Genomic DNA, 24611 nt, shown 5'->3' with positions numbered 1-24611 from the left:
AGGCTTCTTTTTTATGTGCATCCTCCTTGTCCTGTGCACCAGATTGCACGTGTGGGCCCTGCAGTGGAACCTCCAGTTTCAGTGAGCTCAGCTCATGGGTAGTCTGTCCCACATCTTCTGCATCTCAGAGGAGACATCCCGGAACCTTCAGTGGGTGACAAACAGACACCAACCTGACTTGTGGAAGGCCACTGGCTTAGAGCTCACAGTAGTGACCAATGTATTGTCTCAGGGAGGTCACCTTGGGGACAAGGAATTCGGAGGTTCATGGTCTTCATCGGAGCCCTGTTTTCATATCAGTCTTTTGGAACTTCAGCCTATTTGCCTGGTTTTCAAAGCTTTCTTACCAAACATCAAATGGAGGCTGGTGCAGGTTCACAAGCTACATGACTGCTATGTGGTTCTGTAACGGGCAGGGCGGAGTGGGGTCTTTGGTCCTATGCCAAGAAGCTCTGCAACTTTGGCGGTGGCTGAGCCAGCAAGAAATATTTCTCATGACCAGTTACGTGGCTGGGTCTCTGAACACCAGAGCTGACAAGCTGAGCAGTTGCCAGCAGGCAGACCACGATTGGCATCTTCATCCCGAGGTGACTCAAAGCATCTTCGACCAGAGTGGGTGTCCTGGGTGGATCTTTTCACTATTGTCAAGCGCTCACAATGTCAAACTACTATGCACTTGAGTTCCACAATGAAGGTTGCTAGGAGGCTTGTTCTGCCTACAGTGGAACACAGGTTTACTGTATGCGTTCCCACCTTTATTTCTCCTTTCTTCAGTTCTAATGAGTCAGGACAGACCAGGTCAGATCCATTTTGATTGCCCCATTTTGCGCAAGGGGGTTGTGGTACCCAGATAGTGAGCCTGCGCACTTGCCAACCCATTCAACTATCCCTTCAGGAGCACCTTATTTCTCAGAAACAGAGAAGGGAACTGCACCTGAAACTCTGCAACCTACAACTCCATGTGTAGAGATTGAATGACAGCATCGGAGATGTTTTGATTTGCCATCAGAAGTAGTGGAAGTAATCATCGCAGCAAGGTGTCTGGCTATTCTGGATGTTGGTAAATGTTTGTGGCCTGGTGTAGAGACCGTAATCTTGATCCTCTAGGGGCAACATTTTTTGATTAGTTTTTGTTTTATCTTTGGCCCAGCAAGGCTTTTCAGTGGGCAAATCTAGGGTTACATGATGGTCCTTATGGGTTTTTTTTTATGTTGCGGGATCAAATTTCCCTTTTCAGTTTGCATATTGTGATGCATTTCATGAAAGGCTTGACATATATGTTACATCCCCTTCCCCCAAAACCTATTATAATGCCTCAGTGGGACCTTAATTTGGTTCTGATGTTCTTCATGTACATATCCTTTCACGACTGTGTTACTTATTTGGATGACTGCTGTGTGTTGAATTATTGAGCTGCAGCCACTGTCATATGAGCCTTCTTATCACCACCTTCTTTTCAGTCAGACCGGTGCTTAGGATATGGGCCTACATGTCTACCTAAGATGGTATCACACTTTCAGGTAGAACAATTCAATCACTCTGAAAGAGGAGGGACTTCATGTACTTTACTCTAAGTGAGAAATTAACTTTTATGTTGAACACACAAGAGAGTATCGCATGGATTATCAGATCCTTGTGGTGTTTGCTGGGGCTAACTGTGTGTCTTTCTCTCTGAAAGGCGTTACAGAATAGGACTCTGTTAAGATGGATCCTTCAGTGTATAAAACTGTGCAACGCCACCAGCTAAGAAAGTCCCTTCCTATTGGCCTAAGGCCTTGTTCCACCAGAGCTAAGGCTCCCACAGTGACATTAGCAATTGGTGTTACATCTGCCAGACTGCAACCTGAGCTTGTGTATACGAATTCACCAAGCACTACTACTGTGACAGCCAACTCTGCAGAGAGGGCTATAATGCCCATTCGGTCCTTCAGGATGTTGGTTTGAGGCTACTCAAACAAATGAAGGGTCATTGTCTAAAATCCACTAAAATATATTCAATTAAGCTTGTGATATGTGGCCTACTAAATGTATGCTTCTCAGCTCAGTCTGACTTGGTCCTCCCGTTACATGCACGTATACTATGATTGAATGGTAAGGTATTTAATTGACAAGCCAAAGAAGACCACTTCTTAATAGGGCAGAAAGTAAGATTAGGGATAAGCCAAATTCTGCCCTCTTCCAACATTGGGACGTAAAATATAGAATCAACGGGCTCAAACTAACCATTAAAATCTCCCCCCACCATTTTCATTGTGCTCACCTGGAGTCCGACCATATGGGAAGCTAGGAGACCAACTGTTGGGGATTGAGGTCTATTTGCTCAGGATCTTGAGTAGATATCTTAAATACTAACTGTATGTTCCGTTGGAAATGTAATGGTTGCACACAGAATATCATCAGATATTTCCTCTGACCCCACCACAGTACAGCCCACATGCGTCCCTACCCAGGTCATCAATCCCCCGGAATGTCTACCCCTTCCGTTAGACAGCGCCTCAGCACTGAAAGAGGCAAAAAATGGCGTGATTTACTTTAAAACCGAGCCAGATTTCTTGAAAAAGACAGATATCAAAGGTTTATACACGTACACCAATCTTGATTATCAATCTTGTTACCTGAGCCTGCAATGTTCCAAGACATCACCCTCAGTGTAAACTTAGTCCCGGAGTCAGATAACCCTTATTGATTCAGTTGTGGTGAGTGGCTCCATACGATCCTCACTTGCTATATCTAGTCCAGTAGCTACTATAGTAAGATCATCCACATGGAAAATTCTGGAAGTATCACAAGAGAAAAAATGTGCCACTCCTAATTTAGGCAGTAGTCTCCTCCCTCTTCATTTATTTATAGAAGTAGAAAACCTGCTGATCAATAGGTACACCACACAATGGGGGCTCCATAGAGCCAGCTGCTAAATAACCTTCATGATCATAATGCTTCGGACTAGCATTCTGGGCAAGTAAAACATCTGGATATTCAGGAACCCTCCTGCGCTTGTCCTACCTACTATATCCATCTGTGGGCCTACTAGTGTAAAAGAGATTATTAAAATCGTTATGTCACTCAACAAGGTCCAGGGGCCCAAACCTATTATGCACCGGCACATTAAACGGACGCTCCATCTGGGGCTGTGCAATACAAGGTGGCCTGGGGTACGAATAATTGTGTATCAAGGATGGATGGTTTCCCAGGCCAAAACCTGCAAGAGATTTATAAAAAATACCCCAATGGGAGGTGTGTCAACTCAGAACACCTCACTTGGTGAGCTCCAACATCAAATACCAATTTGTGAACTACTGCAGGCTCTAATTAATGATTGCACAGTCCCCTCCCAATCCACCACACTAGGCGTGTAAATAGAATATCTGAAAGATACATGTTAGTGATAGATTCCTTACCTTAGAATATCGCCAGGTGTCAGACTGGATCCGGAAAGTTTTCGTCAGCAGTACCCCCGTGTGTTCTAGCCGCCGAGATGACGTAGTCGGAGCTACTTAGACGCGCCCACGCGTTGACGTCGGTTCTTTCTTTTTCCGCGCCAGCAGCGCAGATCTGAGAGAGAGCGGTACCCCTAGTTAAAAGTTGGTTTCTGAGAACTTGTTTCTCTTGTTTTGTCGAGTACTCGACTCCTGGTGCAGTAGGGATGCCCGGGTTTAAGTTCTGTAGGGCCTGCTGTCGGAACATGTCGGTGGCGGACCCGCACAAACGTGTGTCTCTTCTGCTTGGGGCATGCCCATGACCCCGAGGCGTGCCCCGATTGTCGGCTTTGCGGGAGCGTTCCCGAAAGTTGTTGGAGGTCCGGCAATCGGTTCCGCGCCGATCAAGGTCCCGCTCCCGTGGAAGGTCAAGGGACCGGTCGCGGAGCCATCACCATCGCTCGTCGGAATCGGAGACAGGTAAGTCACGCCGCCATAAAAAGTCAAAGAAGGGGCTTTGCTCTTCCTCTACCCCTCACCGGTCGGGGGACACGGTGGGGGGGCGGGCGGTCACTCCCCCGAGGCTCCAATGGAGCCTCCGTTGTTGCCTGCAGCCTACCCGCCCTTTCCAGGCCTGCTCGCGACTGCGGACGAGGTACAGACCTTTGTGTCGGCCTTGCGCCGTTTGTTTGACCCATCGGGTCCCTCCGGAACGCCTTCGGGCCTTGCGGACCTGTTTGGTGGATCTGCCCCCGTGCCGCCGCCTTTGGCCTCAGCTATGCCGGCACCATACCCTGCGCCGCCGGCTCCGGCCTCGGCGCCACCACTGACGCTGGACGGCACCGAACCAGGATTGGTCTCTTACCCCCTGATTCCATTTCTTGGTGGGGAGTTTGTCCCATTTCCCCAGGCACCTCGTCCTTACCGGCCTCTTCAACAACCGGTGGATGAAGGGGAGTACTGGGAGGGGTCTGAAGACCCTCTTGCAGCTCAATGCGAGGATGAGCCTGAATAGGAAGGCGAAATCGAGGGTCCAGTGGATCTGGATTTCTCTCTACACCCTGGTACACTGTCCCCTTCTTCCGTGGCTATGGAGGAGGTTGGGACTTTTTCAGTGGCGTTGCGTAGGGTGGCAGAGGCTCTTAACCTCGAGCTCCCTTCTGTGCCTATCAGGACCAATCTCCTGACAGAGGTGCTGCAGCCAGCGTCGTCCTCTGCGGAGCCGCTGCTGCCCTTCAACGATGCGCTTACTGACATCCTGTTGAGCGCCTGGAACAAACCTAACACAGGGATTCCTGTAGATCAGGGTGTGGCACACCGCCATCGCCCGGCGCCGAGCGACCCCAGCTTTCTCACACAACACCCAACGCCTCAGAGTCTGGTTGTCCAGGCTTCTGTCTCGCCAAGCGCATTCCCTTCTGCTCCTCTGGACAAGGAATCTAAGAAACTGGAGCAGTTTGGGAAAAAGATTTTCACTTCTGCCAGTTCCGGGCTGTGAGCAGTGAATACTGTGTGCCTGTTTGGCCGCTATTCACATTCTGTGTGGGACACCGTGGCACAGGTGCTGCCTCAGTGCCCAGTGGAAGCTTGGGCGGTGCTCTCCCAGGCCATTACCGAAGGGAGAGATGCTGCTAAATTTGCTATCCGTTGAGGGCTTGACATGGCCGATTCCCTCGGCAGGGCACTTTCCACCACGGTGGTGCTCCGCCGTTACGCTTGGCTCAGAACTACTGGCTTCTCCGGGGATGTCCAGAACACTTTGTTGGACATGCCCTTTGATGGCACACGCCTCTTTGGTGACAAGACAGATAGCACCCTGTAACGCTTTAAGGACTCTCGGGCTACGGCCCAGTCCTTGGGTCTCGCCACCACGCGTACTGACTCGGGGTCCGCTTTTCGCTCATTTCGAGGTCAGGGTCGAGGCACTCAAGCGCGTGCCTTTCAGACCCGCAGGCCTGCGCAGCTGCAGTCTCAGCGCAGCCACGGGACCCGCAGTGGTGGGTCCCGAGGACAGCGGGCTGGTCAATCCACCACCGCCCCTGCCACCTCATAACCTTCCTAGTCCGGTGTTTCAGGCCCACCAGACACCAGTGGGTGGCAGGATTCGCCATCACCTTACCCACTGGAGCACCATCACCTCAGACAGGTGGGTCCTACAAATAGTCCGAAGGGGCTACTTCCTCCCCTTTGAGTCTACCCCTCCAGCCATGCCACCTCAGTACCACCGCATGTCGAGGGATCACTTGTCACTTCTCCAGCAGGAAGTTGCGGCCCTCTTGGCCAAGGGGGCCATCGAGCGCGTTCCGACTCCAGAAGAAGGTCGTGGTTGTTATTCCCACTACTTCTTGGTTCCAAAGAAGGACAAGGGCCTGTGTTCTATCTTAGACCTCCAGAGCGTCAATCGCTTCCTCCGGAAGGAGAAGTTCAAGATGCTCACGCTTGCTCAGGTCTTGTCCGCCCTAGACCCGCAAGACTGGCTGATAGCGCTGGACTTGCAGGATGCTTATTTTCATATCCCCATCCTGCTGGCCCACCGGCGTTACCTACGGTTCACCGTAAGCCACAAGCACTTTCAGTTCGCAGTGCTCCCTTTCGGCCTTACCAGTGACCCTCAGGTGTTCACGAAAGTGATGGCGGTGGTCGCAGCTCATCTGCGCAGATCAGGGGTTCAGTCATCCCCTATCTCGACGACTGGCGGTTGAAGGCGGGCTCGCCCCAGGCAGTCGTCTCCCACCTCCAGACTACGGCCGACCTCCTGCATTTGCTGGGGTTTTCCATCAACATGCCGAAGTCGCACCTGACTCCCTCTCAGAAGCTACTCTTCATCGGAGTGGTTCTGGATATGGCGCAGTTTCGTGTATATCCTCCCGAACAGCGAGTCCGGGACATTCGGGCTATGATTCCGATCTTTTGCCCCTGGTCCTGGGTTTCGGTCAGGAAGACCCTGAGGCTGCTGGGCCTCATGGCCTCCTGCATCCTGCTGATCTATCATGCCAGATGGCATTTGCAAGCTCTGCAGCGGGACCTGAAGTTCCAGTGGACACAGCATCGGGGAAACCTGTGCAACTACGTCCAGATCTCGGAGGGCACTGCACAGGACTTGCAGTGGTGGCTCACGGACCAGCGTTGGGTCAGTGGCAGATCCCTCTCCCTTCCCCAACCGGAGCACACAGTAGTGACAGACGCGTCCCTCCTGGGATGGGGCGGCCACATGGGAGAGGCGGAGATCAGAGGCCTCTGGTCTCAAGCGGAGTCCAAACACCTCATCAACCTTTTGGAGCTCAGGGCGGTCCTACTTGCACTGAAAGCATTCCTTCCCCCTGTCAAGGGGAGAGTAGTGCAGGTGTTCACAGACAACACCACCGCCATGTGGTACTGTAACAAGCAGGGCAGGGTGGGGTCGTGGACCCTATATCAGGAGGCTCTACGTCTCTGGACGTGGCTGGAACGTCAAGGCATTTTCTTGGTGGTTCAACACCTGGCAGGTACCCTGATCGCCAGGGCGGACAAACTCAGCCGCATGTGCATGTTGGATCACGAATGGCGTCTTCACTCAGAGATGGCACAAGGTCTCTTTCAGCACTGGGGAGAACCTTGGTTAGATCTATTCGCCACCGAAGAGAACGTGCAATGTCCGCAGTTCTGCGCAGTGGAGTTTCCAAGGCGGCACTCGCTCAGACACTTTTCGTCGCGAGTGGAGTTGCAGTCTATTGTACGCCTTTCCACCTATACCACTTCTGCCCAGCGTGCTGAAGATCAGACACGACCGGGCCCAAGTCATTCTTCTGGCACCGGAATGGGCTCGAAGAGTTGGTATCCCGAGCTACTCAGTATGAGCATGGATCCCCCGATCCGACTGCCTCTTCAGGAGGATCTCCTGTTGCAGCAACAGGGGACTGTTCTCCACCCGAAACTGTCCAGCCTCCACCTCCTTGCGTGGAGATTGAGCGGCAACAGCTGAATCCATTTAACTTGCATCCTGAAGTCTGTAATGTGATTCTGGCAGCCAGGCGTCCCTCCACTAAAACGGTATACATCTGTCGGTGGAAACAATTTGTGACATGGTGCACAGCGAAAGCTGTAGATCCTCTTGCTGCCCCTCTTTCTGAGGTCCTATTGTTCCTTCTCTCTTTGGCCCAGCAGGGCTCTGCTCTGGGCACTATCAAGGGCTACCTCTCTGCTCTTTTAGCCTTTCTTAGGCTGCCTGATCAGCCCTCTCTTTTCAAGTCCCCAGTTGTCAATAGATTTATCAAAGGCATTACTCACCTTTTTCCGCCTATTCCTTTTGTGATGCCTCAATGGGACTTGAACTTAGTTATCACATACTTGATGTGCGCTCCCTTTGAGCCTCTTCATAACTGTCCTTTGCGGTTATTAACTTTGAAAACTGTCTTCCTGGTGGCCATCACCTCCGCTCGGCGGGTGAGTGAGCTCCAACCTCTTTCCTGTAAACCTCCTTTCCTGGCGATTCATCCGGACAAGGTTGTGCTTCGACCACGTCCCTCCTTTCTACCAAAAGCAGTCTCTGCCTTTCATCTCGGACAAACTGTCACTCTGCCCACTTTCTTTCCACCTCCGCACCCTTCAAGAGAAGAGGAGAGGCTCCACCGTCTGGACCCAAAATGTGCACTTTGGTTCCATCTCAACCGCACACAACAGTTCCGGGTGGATGACCAGCTCTTTGTTGGCTACGTGGGCGCCAAGAAAGGCCGGGCTGTGCACAAGCGAACTATCTCTCGATGGGTTGTCTTGTGCATTAAAGCCTGTTACTCTCTGGCTAATAAGGAACCTCCGGTTGAGCTACACGCCCATTCTACCAGGGCGACAGCAGCTACTACAGCATTGGGACGCGGTGTCCCCCTGCAAGACATCTGTCAGGCGGCCACTTGGGCCTCGTTGCATACTTTCACTAAGCACTATTGCCTTGACAGGCGTGTCCTGAGAGACGGCTTCTTTGGCCGTTCAGTTCTCCGTGACTTTCTTGTGTAGTCTCACTTCGCAGACCCACCACCGGGGTTGCTATTGCTTGGGTATGTATTCTAAGGTAAGGAATCCATCACTAACGTGTCTGTTTCTGATGCACAAGTTAGTTACTTGTGTAACGATATATCTGTAAGAGACATTAGTTAGTGATAGATTCCTTACCGCCTGCCCATCCTCCCCATTCTGCGAACTGTTCTCTAGGGTTCAGGTCATCCCTTTCAGGGCCCTAGTTCTATTGCACCAGTAGTCAGTCTCTGGCATGGCTCTGCGCTCCTGGCGCGGAAAAGTTGTGTACAGAACTGACGTCAGTGCGTGTGGGCGCGTCTAAGTAGCTCTGACGACGTCATCTTGGCGGCTATGACGCCAGCGACATACGCGGAGCCGTACGACTACGCCTGACGAAGCCTACTGACGAGCAGGCGTACTGCTGACGAAAACTTTCCGGATCCAGTCTGACACCTGGGGATATTCTAAGGTAAGGAATCTATCACTAACTAATGTCTCTTACAGATATATCGTTACACAAGTAAGTAACTTGTGCGTTATTGGCCATAGATGTTGGGAAGTTCTTATTATTTCCCAGCCAATTTAAGCACTTATTGCCCAGTTCAGAATATGTCTCAGTCTGGCCATCACTTAGCCCTGGATTTCTAGTCAACACAGTCACATAATGACAGGCCTCTGGGGGCAGACTAATTACGAGAAGATTCCTTGTTCCTTGGAAGGGGTAGGGGCCTGCCCCGCCATTCCCAGCAAGGGAGCTCCAAGCATCATGGGCACCCTGTCTGCTACTACACCCCAGTCCTGCAACCTTTTCCACAGCAAGTCCCCAGGACCTGGCCATGTCATTATTACATATCCGTGGGGCAATCGTACTAGTAGCTTTTACCATGCCTGAGTTTCGGTCAAAATTTAATTCTGTGTGGACAGGTTCGGCTCTTGCTTGGGGCTGCTCCTGAAGTTGGCAGAGTTTAAGGGCAGTATTGATATATGATTCAAACTCAGTTACCCAGTCGTAAATTGATTTGTTAGTGCTTCCACAAAGTCATCCATCCAACTTGGTTTTAATGTGTCAGCTACCCCCGCGTTATTAGCAAGTTTGTTAGCGCACCCAGATGGAGAGGGCAAAGGCACAGTAGGGCACCCACGTGTGGTGAACTTTTTCTGACAGACCGCTTTGAATTTTTCGCTACTTATTGCGATTCCTTGAGAGACCTCTCACGGGATTGACCAGCTACGGAAACAGACACTAAGTCCATATCCGACAGATGAAGATCAGCATCCAGCTGGACTAAAGATGGTTCTTCGGCAACATCCACAAATAAAGTTGGGAGTATAGGAACTGAATTCTGTACATGTTTCGGCCTTTCAATGAAAGTCTCCTCTCAGTCAGTTTGATCTCAGTGACAATGGCCCCAATAGCCCTTTGTAGCATCATATCAATCGAGGTAGCTTTTTTTGGAGGGAAGGGGGGGCAGATTAGCTTGATGCCCCCATACATTTCCCCATACAGGGCTCTACTTGTTGGATCTAAATAACAAATGGATAGGGGTACTCACCGAGGCAGAGGAGCAAATTTCAAGAAAAAAGCCAAGGGGGATGGCCCAGCCCTTTCTGGGTGATGATGGGCACAAGTCTGGGCACATCCTGCGCTGCAGTCAGCGCCATCTGTTTTAAAGGGCTCCTGCCCATCTAACTTTCTGTAGGAGGGCCCCAGCCGATACAGCAAAATGCTGTATCTGAAAGAAACACGTTAGTTAGATTCCTCACCTTAGATTATCCCCAGGCGTCAGGCTGGATCCGGAAAGATTTTTCTTCAGCAATACCCTTGCGCATCGCTAGGCGTCGTCTGCGGCTCCGCGTCCGTTGTCGGCGTCGTGATCGCCGGGATGACGTCATCGATGTACTTAGACGCCGCCCTCGCGCACTGACATCAGTTCTTCTTTTTTCCGTGCCAGTAAGCGCCGATCCGGGAAGAGTATACCCTTTTAGTCACTTTTTGACTAAACTTTTTGAACTCTTTTGGTTCTATTTCCAGTCGACCTCAACTCTGGTGCTGGTAGGGTGCCTGGATTCAAGCCTTGTGACGCCTGTCACCGACTGATGTCGGTCACAGATCACCCCTGCCGGTGTCTCTATTGCCTTGGGGCCGGCCTCGATGCTGAGTCGTGCCTCGACTGCCGGGCCTTGACCTCGAAGGCTAGGAGGGATCGGTCCTGCAAGCTGCTCGAGATCCAGCAGTCGGCTCCGTGCCGCTGAAGGTCCTGGTCGAGGAGGAGGTCGAGGGACTGGTCGCGGAGCCACAGCCATCACCGCTCGTCGGGGTCGAAGTCTTCGCATTCCGGTAAGTCAAAGCACAGCAAGAAGTCGAAGAAACGACATCGGTCTTCTGACTCCCCTTGCCGGTCGCGCGACTCGGCTGAGGGATCGGGTGGCACCACCTGTGCGGCTCCGTCTGAGCCGCAGGAGTCCTGTCCGACCCCATACCCTCCGGTCCCTGGGTCTGACACGACTCCGGCGGAGATCAGAGACTTCCTCGTGGCCATGAGTAGTCTGGCTCCGCCGTCGACGCCTGCCGGCGCGCCTTCGGGCCCCGCGGACACGACTGGGAGGCCTAGCGAGCCGGCGGCTCCGACCCCGGCGCCGTCGGTGACTACGGTCCCGACGCCACAGGCCCCCGCGGGATCCAGGCCTGGATCCCGGTCGACCTTACGACCCCTCCGCCGGCACCGACCCCTCTGGTGCCGCCCCCGCCTTCGGACGACGCCGTTGCCCGGTTTGGTCCAGGCCCGGCGTCGGAGCGTCGCCGTATCCGGCGCCGATGGATGACAGATTCATCTACCGCCCGGCTCCGACCTTTCCACCTGTATACCAGGAGTTGGATGAGGGAGACGATTGGGAGGGGTCTGAGGACCCTCTGACACGGCAGTGCCAGTTATCTCAGGACTGGGCAGACACACTGGGGTATGCCAGTGGTCTTGATACCTCCCCTGACACTGGCTTCATCTCTCCTCCATCCGTGGCTACGGAGGAGGGTGCTACGTATTCTGTGGTGCTGCTCAAGGCAGCCGAAGCCCTCGGGCTGGAGCTGCCTGCTGTGGCCGTGAGGACTAATCTCCTCACTGAAGTGCTTCAACCGCCGGCAAGCTCCTCGGAGCCTCTGCTGCAGTTCAATGAAGCACTGACCGACGTTCTGATGGGCACCTGGTCCAAGCCCTCCACAGTTCCTCCTGTGGGCCGGAACGCGGCCCGGCGCCACTGCCCTGCACCGGGTGACCCCAGTTTTCTGTCGGTGCACCCCAAACCCGAGAGCCTGGTTATCCAGGCCTCTACCTCCCAGACTTCCTTCCAATCCACTCCCCCAGATCTGGAATCCAAAAGGTTGGAACAGTTTGGGAAGAAACTGTTCTCCTCCCTTAGTTTGGGGTTGCGGTCTATCAACACTCCCACTCCCTGTGGGATACGGTGGAGGACGTGCTGCCCCAGTGTCCGGAGGAGGCCCGGACACGGCTCGCCCAGGCTCTTGCCGAGGGGCGGGATGCGGCACGGTATTCAATCCGATGTGGACTGGACACAACGGACTCGCTAAGCAGGGCAATTGCGACCGCGGTGGAGATTCATCTCCACGCCTGGCTGAGGTCCACGAGTTTCTCCGGGGATGTCCAGAGCACCCTCATGGACATGCCCTTCGATGGCCGTTGCCTTTTTGGTGACAAAGCGGATAGTGTGCTGGAGCGCTTTAAGGACTCCAGGGCTACGGCCAAGTCCTTGGGCCTCTCAGACCCGCGCCCGCAATCTTCCGCTTTCGCCCCTTTCGTGGCCAAGGAAGGGGCGCCCCCTCACGTCAATCTAGCCGCAGAACCAGCCCCAACGCGGTCGCGGACGTGGATTCCGCCGAGGCGGAGCAGGGGGACAACAAGCCGGTCCGTCCACATCTACCCCAGCAGCATCCTCCGCAAAGCCCTCCTAGTCTGAGCTTTCAGGCCATTCCACGCCAGTGGGAGGCAGAGTTCGCCATCACCTGCTCCACTGGCATACCATCACATCGGACAAGTGGGTGCTGCAAATCGTCCGAAGGGGCTACTCCCTCCCCTTTGAGGCGACCCCTCCAGCAATGCCACCGCAGTGCCACCGAATTTCGGGGGATCACTTGCAACTTTTGCGTGAGGAAGTTACGGCCCTCCTGGCCAAGGGGGCCATCGAGCGCGTTCCTGGTCCAGAAGTAGGTTGTGGTTGTTATTCCCACTACTTTCTGGTTCCCAAGAAGGGCAAAGGGGGCCTACGCCCTATCTTGAACCTCAGGAGCATCAACGCCTTCCTCCGGAAGGAGAAGTTCAAGATGCTCACCTTAGCTCAGGTTCTGGCTGCCCTAGACCCTGGAGACTGGATGGTAGTGTTGGACTTGCAGGACGCTTATTTCCACATCCCTGTCCTGCCGGCCCACCGGCGTTACCTGCAGTTCACGGTTGGCCACAAGCACTTTCAGTTTACTGTGCTCCCCTTCGGCCTCACCAGTGCCCCTCGGGTGTTCACCAAAGTCATGGCGGTGGTCACAGCTCACATGCGCAGATTAGGGGTTCCAGTCTTCCCCTATCTCGACGACTGGCTGTTGAAGGTGGGCTCGCCCCAGGCAGTCGTCTCCCACCTCCAGACTACGGCCGACCTCCTGCATTTGCTGGGGTTCTCCATCAATGTGCCGAAGTCGCATCTGAGTCCCTCCCAGAAGCTCCTTTTCATGGGAGCGGTTCTGTACTCGGCGGATTGCCGGGTCTATCCTCCGGAACAACGGGTTCGGGATATTTAGGCTCTGATTCCGATCTTTCAGCCTTTGTCCCGAGTTTTGGTCAGGTTGGTGCTGGGTCTGATGGCCTCCTGCATCCTTCTGGTACATCACGCCAGGTGGCGGATGCGGGCTCTGCAGTGGGACCTGAAGTTCCAGTGGGCCCAGCATCGGGGCAACCTGTCCGACCATGTCCTGATCTCAGAGGGCACTGCAAGCCATTTGCAGTGGTGGCTCACGGACCACGATTGGGTCAGTGGCAGATCCCTCTCCCTACCCCAACCGGAGCACGTAGTGGTGACTGATGCGTCCCTCCTGGGATGGGGGTCCACATGGGAGAGGCGGAGATCAGAGGCCTCTGGTCTCCGGCGGAGTCCCGGCTCCATATCAACCTATTGGAGCTGCGGGCGATCCGGCTTGCACTGAAGGCATTCCTTCCCTCTGTTCGGGAAAGTGTGGTGCAGGTGTTCACGGACAACACCACCGCCATGTGGTATTGTAACAAACAGGGCGGGGTGGGGTGGGGTTGTGGACCCTTTGTCAGGAGGCTCTGCGCCTCTGGACATGGCTTGAACATCAGGGCATCACCCTGGTGGTTCAACACCTGGCGGGCTCTCTCAACGCCAAGGCGGACTAACTCAGCCGCCGGTGCATGATGGATCACGAATGGCGTCTGAACTCGGATGTGGCGCAAGGCCTCTTTCGGCAGTGGGGAGAGCCTTGGTTAGATCTATTCGCCACCGAAGAGAACGCGCAATGTCAGCAGTTCTGCGCGTTGGAATTTCCAAGGCGGCACTCGCTCGGAGACGCTTTTTGTCGCGAGTAGAGTTGCATTCTGTTGTACGCCTTTCCGCCTGTACTTCTTCTGCCCAGAGTGCTGAAGAAGATCAGGCGCAACCGGGCCCAAGTCATCCTTGTGGCTCCGGATTAGGCACGAAGATACTGGTATCCCGAGCTACTCAGTCTATCGATCGATCCCCCGATTCGACTGCCTCTTCAGGAGGACCTTCTGTCGCAGCAGCAGGGGACGGTCCTCCACCCGAACCTGTCCAGCCTCCACCTCCATGCGTGGAGATTGAGCGGTGGCAGTTGATGCCATTTGACTTGCCTCCTGAAGTCTGTAATGTTATTCTGGCAGCCAGGCGTCCCTCCACAAAATCGGTAAATGCCTGCAGGTGGAACAAATTTGTGGCATGGTGCACAACAAAGGCTGTGGATCCTCTTTCTCCCCTTTTTTCTGAGGTTCTCCTCTTTCTTCTTTCCCTGGCCCAGCAGGGCTCTGCTCTGGGCAACCTCAAAGGATACCTTTCGGCTATCTCTGCTTTCTTACGGCTTCCTGAACAGCCTTCTCTTTTTAAATCCCGTGTTGTTTCTCGATTCTTAAAGGGCATTACTCACATGTTTCCTCCTGTCCCTTTCGTAATGCCTCAGTGGGATTTGAATCTAGTATTGACCTATCTGATGTGCGTTCCCTTTGAGCGACTTCATAATTGCCCCCCTTCGTCTTCTGACTCTTAAGACTGCTTTCCTGGTTGCCATCACCTCTGCTAGAAGGGTGAGTGAGCGCTCCAGGCTCTCGCTTCTAAGCCTCCTTTCCTCTCTGTCCATCTGGACAAAGTTGTTCTCAGGACTCGTCCTTCCTTTCTCCCTAAGGTGGTAACTGCCTTTCACATCGGCCAGTCTGTTACTCTGCCCACATTCTTTCTGCATCCCTCGAAAGAGGAAGAGAGGCTCCACCATCTGGACCCAAAACGGGCGCTGTCCGTCTATCTGGACCGCACCAAACAGTTCCGGGTGGATGACCAACTCTTTGTTGGCTACGTGGGCGCTAAGAAGGGACGGGCGGTGCACAAGCGAACCATCTCTCGGTAAGTCGTTTTGTGTATCAAGGCCTGTTATTCCTTGGCTAAAAAGGAACCTCCTGTAGGGCTGAGGGCCCATTCCACTCAGGCCATAGCGGCGGCCACTGCCCTGGGCCCGGGGGTCCCCTTGCAAGACATTTGTCAGGCAGCAACGTGGGCCTCGCTGCACACGTTTGCCAAAAATTATTGCCTGGACAGCCAAGTCCGGAGAGACGGCTTCTTTGGCCGTTCTGTTCTCCAGGACTTTCTGGTATGATCTTGGTTCGCAGGCCCACCACCGGGGTTGGTATTGCTGGGGTATCTATTCTAAGGTGAGGAATCTAACTAACGTGTTTCGTTCAGATGAACAAGTTACTTGCCTTCGGTAACGATATATCTGTAAGAAACATTAGTTAGTTAGATTCCTCACCGCCACACCCATCCTTCCCGTTCTGCGAACCGATATCTAGGGTTGAGGTCATCCCTTTCAGGGCCCTAGATTCTTGGCACCAGTGTTGGTCTCTTGCATGGTTCTGCGTTCCTGGCGCGGAAAACTATGTACAAGAACTGACGTCAGCTCGCGAGGGCGGCGTCTAAGTACTCCGATGACATCATCCCGGAGATCACGACGCTGACGACGGACGCGGAGCCGCAGACGACGCCTAGCGACGTGCAAGGGTTTTGCTGACGAAAAATCTTTCCGGATCCAGCCTGACGCCTGGGGATATTCTAAGGTGAGGAATCTAACTAACTAATGTTTCTTACAGATATATCATTACCGAAGGTAAGTAACTTGTTCAACTGGGAAACAAAGTCTAGCTGCCTCAGCGGCACTTACAGCAGCTCCCTTGGTTTCTAGTTGACATTGATTCCTGTTCAAGATCCAATCGCTGAAAATATGAATATGATAGCTCACTATCCTGACAGCTGAGTCCAAGCACTATGTCCGACGCCCGGTGGAGCTGCTCTGTTCAGCTATTGAGGAGATCGGCCTTGGTTCATCCCCTGACCGTCACCTACCCAGCCGGACTTGGGGCACAGTTTTCTCCGTCTCCCTGTCTCGCCCATTCCCCCCTCATCGTTTTTCTGTAACTCTGCTTTTTCCTTTTCTCCTATCTATCTATCTATCTATCTATCTATCTATCTATCTATCTATCTATCTATCTATCTATCTATCTATCTATCTATCTATCTATCTATCTATCTATCTATCTATCTATCTATCTATCTATCTAATCGATGCCTATCCTGACAGCGGAGTCTGAGCATTATGTCTGACGCCCGGTGGAGCTGCTCTGTTCAGCTATTGAGGAGATCGGCCTTGGTTCATCCCCTTGACCGTCACCTGCCCAGCCTGACTTTGGGCACAGTTTTCTCCATCTCCCTGTCTCGCCCATCCCCCCCTCATCGTTTTCTTTAACTCTGCAATGTCCTTGTCTCCTTTCTATCTATCTATCCGACGCCCGATGGAGCTACCTGGAGAGCTATAGGGGTGATTGGCTGTGGATTCCTAGTCCACAGCCAATTCGGTCATTGGGCAGACTTTTCCTTGTACTCTCATACCTCTACCCCCTCTTCCTCTCCCTTCTCACTCCCCCTCTCCCCGCTATTTTGTCTCTCCCTCTCGCTCTTTAAGGTGTTGCATATATTTGATGTAACGTGTAATTGTTATCATTGTTGATTCTTATGTAAAGCGCTCTGATACCTTCGGGTCTAGCCAGCGCTAAATAAAACTCTTTAAATACATATAGCTGATCATATAAATCGATCAGCATGGCACTATTCTTACTCCTTTCCGCAAGCCTCTTAATCTGAACATACTAGACAAGACTAGCTTCAGTTCAAAAGATTCTCACCAGCTTTGGCTTCTTACTCAGAGGATCTGTATTTTAGAATGCTCAACTTCAGAAATTTTTCGGATTTTGAAAAGTTCTGAAATATGGCTGTACAGCAGTGCTTTCCAGCTATTTATTATGCACTGCAAGATTCTGGAAGCACGACCCACTATCTCAATGCTCAACCCAGTTAACCCGCTGCCTCAAATTGAGACTTTGGTGTATGTCTCAAGAAATATAAATAGCTTAGCTAGTATGATTTCAGTTTTCCAGGTGACTGAGAGGGGCAAAGCAAAAACTGTGAAGAAAACCATTAATCTTATAAGAGTCTCTAAATGTGGCTGCAATTAATCAAGACACTTCAAATCCATGGAACAGGTTGAGCTTGGCTCAGACTGTGATGAAGATGATTGGTGGAGTATGGTCACAACTACAATAGCTTGAGATGCTGAAGTAGCAGTCCTACATGGAGATTTGGCTATGGATCTGTGACAAAGGAATTTATGTATACAATGTTAGGTAGTGCAGTGGAGTCTCCAGTTGGGTTTGAGTTGTGGAGCAGCATAGTTTCTGAATTGCTGGCATGGCATTGAATATTTGTGTTCCTTGTATTGCACACGTCATAATACTGACTCTTTACATTGTGCACATCTCAAACTTAATCATCTGGTGCTTAATTAATAGATTGTGTCACCAAACTTCGTGTTACTTGTCTTAGTGACATTGAAAGGGAGAAATGTTCTGTTGGTCTTGCTGTTTTTCATTCTTGAAACCATATGTTAGCCACCCTGCTAATGTTGGCAGAACACTATATTTCTTGTTGAGAGTTCTGTTCTGTGTATCCTCCTTTTAAATAAGCTGGACAAACTCTCTGTGACAATGATCTCTCTAGGGAGAATCCAGGACTAAAAACCTGTTTACATTCAGATTGTAAGCTTTGTTCAACTCTGTGATCTACATGGTATGCATGTCTCTGCAACTATTGGCTACGTTTCTAAATTCTGCTATTTCCGATGGAATCTCAGGTTAGTATTGGTGATGCAATAATGCAGTACCTGTTGTATCTAACTTTATTATCATATGGCTGAGTAATGATTTGTGTGTTGATTTTAAGTTACTTATTAGGTGAATAATTATCTGATGTATTTGATGCTATTAGACTTTTCAGGAGTGCCTGTTTGGTATCAGGTTGGAATTGGTATGATTAATTCTGAGAGTTTTGGAAGGTCTGCATTGGAAACAGTGAGCCATACCTCTGATAGAGCTATTCAGTGAGTAAATAGTATGTCGCCTTGACTTTGTTTTCTGCTGTTTGGCTGTCAATTCAATTCAATCCACTTTAATCGATTAATTAAAATCATAAAAGTACAAAACAACATTTACATTCATATACATATACAAAATACAAAATACAATAAATAACACTATTAAGTTAATCATAAAACCAATCGTAAAAATTATTTCATTGCTCACAAGACTAAAGTGCATAAACAAGCATGATCACATGAGAAATACCAAGCCATAAACTCATAAACTCATGTCATGTCTAATCAGACAAAAAGTTACTATTGGCTATGGTCCTACCCCTCCACCTAACTGCAGCCACTAAAAAAGAGGCTATACCGTCTTCCCGGATGTTGCATCCATTCCGGAGTCTTCCCCCCTGGAGGACAGAGTGCTGGATGGCCATGTCCCGGACAGCACGATCTCCCTCATATATAAGAAGCTGATTAATGATAGATCGTGCCTGTTAACTAGTCTACGCGAGGCTTGGGTGGCCGACGGGCTGGAGCTGGACGACGAGGATTGGATGTCCGCGGTGGCCTCTCCGAAAGAGGTGGCCATCCCGGCTCGCCTTCGTTTCGTCCAGCTCAAGATCCTTCACCGGGTCTACGTGACGGGGCCAAGGCTTCTACGTATGGGTTTTGCCGGTGACGGACTGTGTAAGCGTGGCTGTGGTGCGTTGGCGACTTTTATGCATATACTGTGGGAGTGCCCGAAGGTGGAGCGATTCTGGCGTGGTGTGCATGAGGTCCTGCGTGTGGTCACGCGTGTAGCGCTGCTGCCTGAAGTGAGGAGGTGCTTGTTGAATGTATGGGAGCCGAATGACTACTCGGTTCCGCAGACGCGGTGGGTGACTCTGGGATACATGATAGCGAAACGTGATATTGCTCAATTGTGGGGATCCCAGAGGCCCCCTGCGGTGTCGGCCTGGAAAGAGCACATGGATTGGTGTATGTTCCGTGAAAAGGTGGTGTATGTGGCGAGGGGTAAGCCTGGGGCGTGGGTGAAAATCTGGGGCCCCTGGAACGCCTACCGTGGGGGCATTTGTGAGCCGCCACAGCTGCCGGCTGCCTCGCCTGCTCCGTCTCCCTAGCTGGACCCTCTTGCTTGGCCGCGGGCACGCGACCCCCCAGTCCTTGATCTTCTCCCATCCCCCTCTTCAGATGTTTCCTGCCAGTCTGGATCCCCCACTATGGAGCAAATGTTGTCACCTTGAATCTCGGGTTGCCTTGCGGTTGTGGTTTTTTGCTGTTGTTAGTCTTCAAAATGAAACCGTACTCTGTGGCAGGATGCCGTGAGGCCCGCACCATTGATTACTCCTGTGTTTCTACTGTGCACCGCTGAGAGACCGCTACTGTCTGTATGTACTATATTGTGATGCTCTAGCGGCCGGCCGTGTGGTTGTAGGCCCATACCTGTAACCTTTTTTACGAATGCAATAAACGGTTTCAAAAAAAAAAAAAAAAAAAAAAAGAGGCTATACAAAAAGTTTCCCAGGTATTGGTTAACATTTGTAGATAAAGTAGGGCAGGTTTGGCCTGAAGAAAGCCCTTCTTACTAAGTAGAGGAACCAAAAACTTCTTTCGAATCATAGAATAGTGTTTACAAAACAATAAAAAATGTAAAGTATCTTGAATAGAGTAATTATCACAGGAACATAGTCCTGCATACTCAGGTTTAGACCAAATCGGGTAGTCCCCCAAAGTAAAATGTATTAGATTAAATCGGAATCTAGTTAGGAGCCAACGATGAAATGGTTTAATGACTATAAGTAGGTAGGGTTCTATTGTCAAGGTAGTTTTTATTAGGGAATGAGCCCTTACTGATGGTTTTTGTATCTCATTCCCTTCCCTTTTCATCATCATCATTTTTATAAAATTGCTTGTTACCCATTTCAGATCATCCTTCCTAATGTTTTCCGGGTGATCATATAGCTCCTGACATCCCAATTTGGAGAACATAGATTTAACATAAACCAACCACTTAATATTACTAACTCTATCCAATTTAACACAATCCCCAAGTATCTCTTGATTGAGAGTTAAATCTGAGTTAAGCCACACTCTGAGCCAGCAAAGTAACAGCGCCAAGCTCAGAGTGTCAGATAAAAATCCCAATCCTAGTTCCTGGTGCAGAGAAAAATTAGGGGTAGATTGTGGTAATGAAAGGAGTTTCCGCAGAAAACTATTTTCCGCAACCTGTAAATCTAATTGGGGTTTATAACCCCAAATAGCGGAACCATATCCTGCTATGGCCAGGCACTTAGAGATGTATATTTTTATAATGGCCTCCATTGGTCTTGCCCCCAATCATTTAACAAAACCTAGTACAGCAGAAGTAGATCTAATTACTGCGTTCTTTTTTTAATTTTTGTTGTGGGGCCCAAGTACTCCTTTCATCAAAAACGACCCCTAAATAGGTAAAAGAGGGGACAGAAGACACTAAACCTCCATTACAGTAAAAAGTTCTTGGTTTTGTAGCTCTACGGCCTGTTGACAGAACATGCGATTTACCAATGTTTACAATTAGGTCCAAGGACAGCATAAACCCTCCAAATGCATCTAATAGACGCTGTAGACCTACCGCCGTCCTAGCCAATAAAACAGCGTCATCCGCGTATAGGAGAACTGGAATTAAAGTACCTCCTACATGTGGAATATCCAGGCTCGCTTTAACCAAAGTTTTGTCCAAGGCATTAATGTATAGAGTAAAAAGCAGGGGTGCCATAATGCACCCCTCTCGAACCCCTCTCCTAGATTTAAAAGGTTTGGAACATCTGCCATCCTGGGACAACCTAATCGAAGCGGTAAGATCGCGATGGAGATCTACTAAGAAATAGACCTGTTTGGCTGTCATTTTAGCTCTTCTGAATGGATAGTGGTTTCTGATAACTTGGATTGGGAGCCATGAGTTCTGTGAGTGATTAAAAATGTTTCCTGTCATCTCAGATTTCTGACTAAACGTGAGCAGAAGCTGATGCAGAGACGACAGCATGCTGAGGAGCTGCTACAGTGGAAACGCCGCCTGGATGCAGAAGAGGCTGAAATCAGACGCATAGAGAAGCAAGCCCTTGTAGTGTGGGACCGCGAGCGCCCCAAGCCAAACACTTCTTGGAAGGAGCCAGAGGAGCCAAGGACCGAAGGCAAAGGTGAGTTTTGATAATCGGTATTGACATTGTCCCCATTTTTCAAAGTAGCTGTGCATGTAACACTGAGGAAACATGCATCCCTATAGAGTCCAACATCTAGTGCAATGTGGAGCCTCCAACCTAGGTGATTTTCTTAACTAGAGTGAAGGTAATCTTGGAAAGTATACTATCTCACGTGAACCGCAGACTCCAGTACAGAGAATGCATTGGAGCAGATTATCAGTGGTTACCACAACCTACAATGCTGGGATTGGATAGTATGTGCAGTTTGTCTTGTGGTAGTGCCCACTGGGGATTTATATTTAATGTTTTGGTAGAATGTAGGACACACACCTAGTTGGAGGATAAGATTTCCTCAGTCAAGTGACGTTTACCTTGTAAAAATGAACTGAGATCTTTATTTTCATGAGTCTGTTGAAACCTAACCCCATTCCAGCTCTAGAACTATCTAGTGGAAGGCCTCCTCGCTCTCCATTATGACAATCTTTGGTCCATTGTTTGAAAATGTTCCTTCTGCACCAAGAAGTGGTATACAGATTCTTACACTTTCTTACTTTGCTTTTTGACAAGGTACATATTATGACCACCCTTTGAGAGTACACATATTATGGCCACAGTGAGTTCACAAAAGGTGGAGCAAGTAGTTTACAGGACTTACCAAAATTATCTGTTTGAGGCATGTGTGCTGTAGATACATATGCTTTCCATACTTCTGCCATCTAGTGTTGGGTCCGGATTTTTGTAAGTTGGTTTTCTTCGAAGAAGTGTTTCCTAGTCACGAGGTAAGGTAACTCCTCCTTTCGGTGATAGTGCGCATGGTCATCGACTCCATTGTTAGATTGTTTTTTTCCACCATCAGGTTCAGATGTGTATTGCAGCGCTCCGGTTTGAAACCGTTCTTCGGGTTCCCCTCGACAAGCAATCCTGTCTACGGTATTGTTTTCGTATGCGTTTCCCACTTCTCCACGTATTGTTTTGACATCGGAATCGATTTCAATTGAAAGCTTCATGTACGGCCTTCGAGACCTAACCGCACCGAGTCAGCTCTCCATCGATGGATCGGACTCCGTTTAAATGCTGTCCTCAATGTCACTTGAAGTATCCGCGCACCGACTCACACGAAGTGTGCAACTTGTGCTTGTCTCCCTAGTACAAAGAAGAAATCTGCGATGCTTGCATATCATTCGAACAAAGAAGACTCTTTGCGATCGTCGGGCTTGACGACGAGAGATGCAGTGCCAAAGCATCGAAGACATGCAGGATATCTTCGGTGAAGATTCTGGCCAAGAAGACATTGAGGCATCAGCGGCAAAGGGAGGAAGCCTTCTCCGAGCAAGACTCGGTGTTCGAAATAGACCTCGACGCCGAAGAACTGCTGCAGGAACAAGGTGACATGAGTACCGAAGACCCCTTGCTCCCACAAACTCTAAAAAAAACACAAGGCTTTGGCACCAACTCTGCCTCCTGGCCAAGGTCCGCACCGAGACAACGTTTCCGATGCCCCACCTCCAGGTCCGTTTCCAAAACAGCCAGTCAAGCCTTCTGGCTCAGTACTGAGTCATCAAAAGTCCTCCTCGGAGCCAAAGCCCTCCGGTTCCAAGCACAAGTCCGTCTAGGAGCCGAAATCCTCCGTGCCGAATACCAAGCAACCTTCGGAGCCAAAACTTTACGCACCGAAAGGGCAGGTTCTGCCGGCACTGAAGACACTGGCACTGAAAACTTTTTCTCCTTCTGAGAATCCTTTGCAAATTACACCTCGGGATTCCCCACAATCTCACCATGATGATGACAATGCAGATGATGGGGAAATGAATCTCCCAATAGACCCATGGACAGATTACACAATTGATCCCCCATAATGATCCAGACCTATGCCCAGCCAAACCATCTCCTCCAGACGACAATGCATCCCATCAAGAACTCTTTGCCAGGACTGCACAATATCATGGGGTGGCACTGTACAAAGAATCACTAGAAGAAGATTTTTTGTTTGAGACTTTAGCATCCAAACATAGGTCATCACAAACCCTTCCCATGCTTAAAGGCATGATGCGACACGCTGATGAGATTTTTAAAGACCCAGTCAGAGCACTCATTTTGACTCCTAGGGTAGACAAAAAATATAAGGCCTCCCCTTCAGACCCTATATTTATCAAGGGCCAGTTGCCATTAGACTCACTTGTAGTATCTAATGCTCGTAAGCTGGCAAATTCTCAGCCATCAGGGGATGCTCCTTCGCCAGACAAAGAATCCAAATTAATTGACACTCCTGGCAAGTGCATAGCTGCTCAGGCTGCGAATCAATGGGAATACGCAGGGTCTTTTAGCCAGATACGACAGGGCAATCTGGGATGAAATGGAGCAATTGCTCCTATATCACCCAGATGAGCATAATGCTAAGGCACAGGGCTTAGTAAATGAAGGTAAGCTGATTACTAATTCCTCTATACGATGTGCTCTAGATGCTGAAGACACCGCAGCTAGAGAGGTTAATACCAGCATCCTGCTCAGGAGACACACTTGGTTAAGAATTTCTATAAACCTGAGGTCTAACAGTCAATCTTTAACACACCCTTTGATAAGGAACACCTATTTGGTCCTAACGTAGATCAAGCGTTCGAGAAAATGAAAAAGGACACTGAGGTAGCCAAACCTATGAGAGCACTCCAGTCTCCGTTAACAGAGGTTCCTTTCGTCACTCCTTTTACAGAGGAGGGTCCAAAACCCCATCCCCAGATCAAAATACCTCAACTTATAAAGGTAGCAACCAGTCCTCTCGCTCTAAAGGATTTCTTAGAGGAGGTTATAGAGGCAAAAACGTTAAGGGTAGGTGTAAGGGCAACACACCCATGTAACTCCTCTTCCCCCAACAAACAGTGACTTGCCCACGCTTCCCCCTGATTACAACACACCTGTCAGGGGAAAGACTTCAACAATTTCTCCCCATTTGGCAGTCTATAACAACAGATAAATGAGTGCTTGGAATTAGCCAACCTGGTTATTGCCTGGAGCTTAGCAGCAATCCCCCAAACATTCCACCTCGATCTCACAAGTTGTCTCCAGGACACATACACTTGCTAGAAAAAGAGGTCCAGTCCCTCTTACTAAAAGGGGCAATAGAGCCGGTTCCAAAACAGTACCAGGGCTCAGAGGTTTACTCTCTGTATTTTCTTATCCCCAAAAAGGACGGTTCCCTAAGACTTATTCTGGATCTCAGAGTTAAACCGTTATATATGGTCAGAACACTTTCACATGGTGACGCTCCAACAGGTACTCCCACTTTTACAAAGAGCAGATTTTATGTCTACTCTAGATTTAAAAGAT

General features: G+C 50.3%; 1 protein-coding gene across 1 annotated transcript in view; it reads left to right on the top strand.

Moving 5' to 3' along the window:
• The window catches only part of CEP350 (centrosomal protein 350), a 1602561-nt gene that overhangs the window by 1269049 nt on the left and 308901 nt on the right, over positions 1 to 24611 (top strand). Inside the window, exon 28 of the mRNA XM_085601771.1 lies at positions 21088 to 21287. Within this exon, the coding sequence (XP_085457897.1) occupies positions 21088 to 21287 (200 nt within the window). The remainder of the gene's footprint in view (positions 1 to 21087; positions 21288 to 24611) is intronic.

This window comes from Triturus cristatus, chromosome 4_2, assembly GCF_964204655.1.
Source record: "Triturus cristatus chromosome 4_2, aTriCri1.1, whole genome shotgun sequence".
Classification (NCBI taxonomy): Eukaryota; Metazoa; Chordata; class Amphibia; order Caudata; family Salamandridae; genus Triturus; species Triturus cristatus.
The sequence above is the reverse complement of the archived record's forward strand: the minus strand, read 5'-3'. Positions and strand labels throughout refer to the sequence as shown.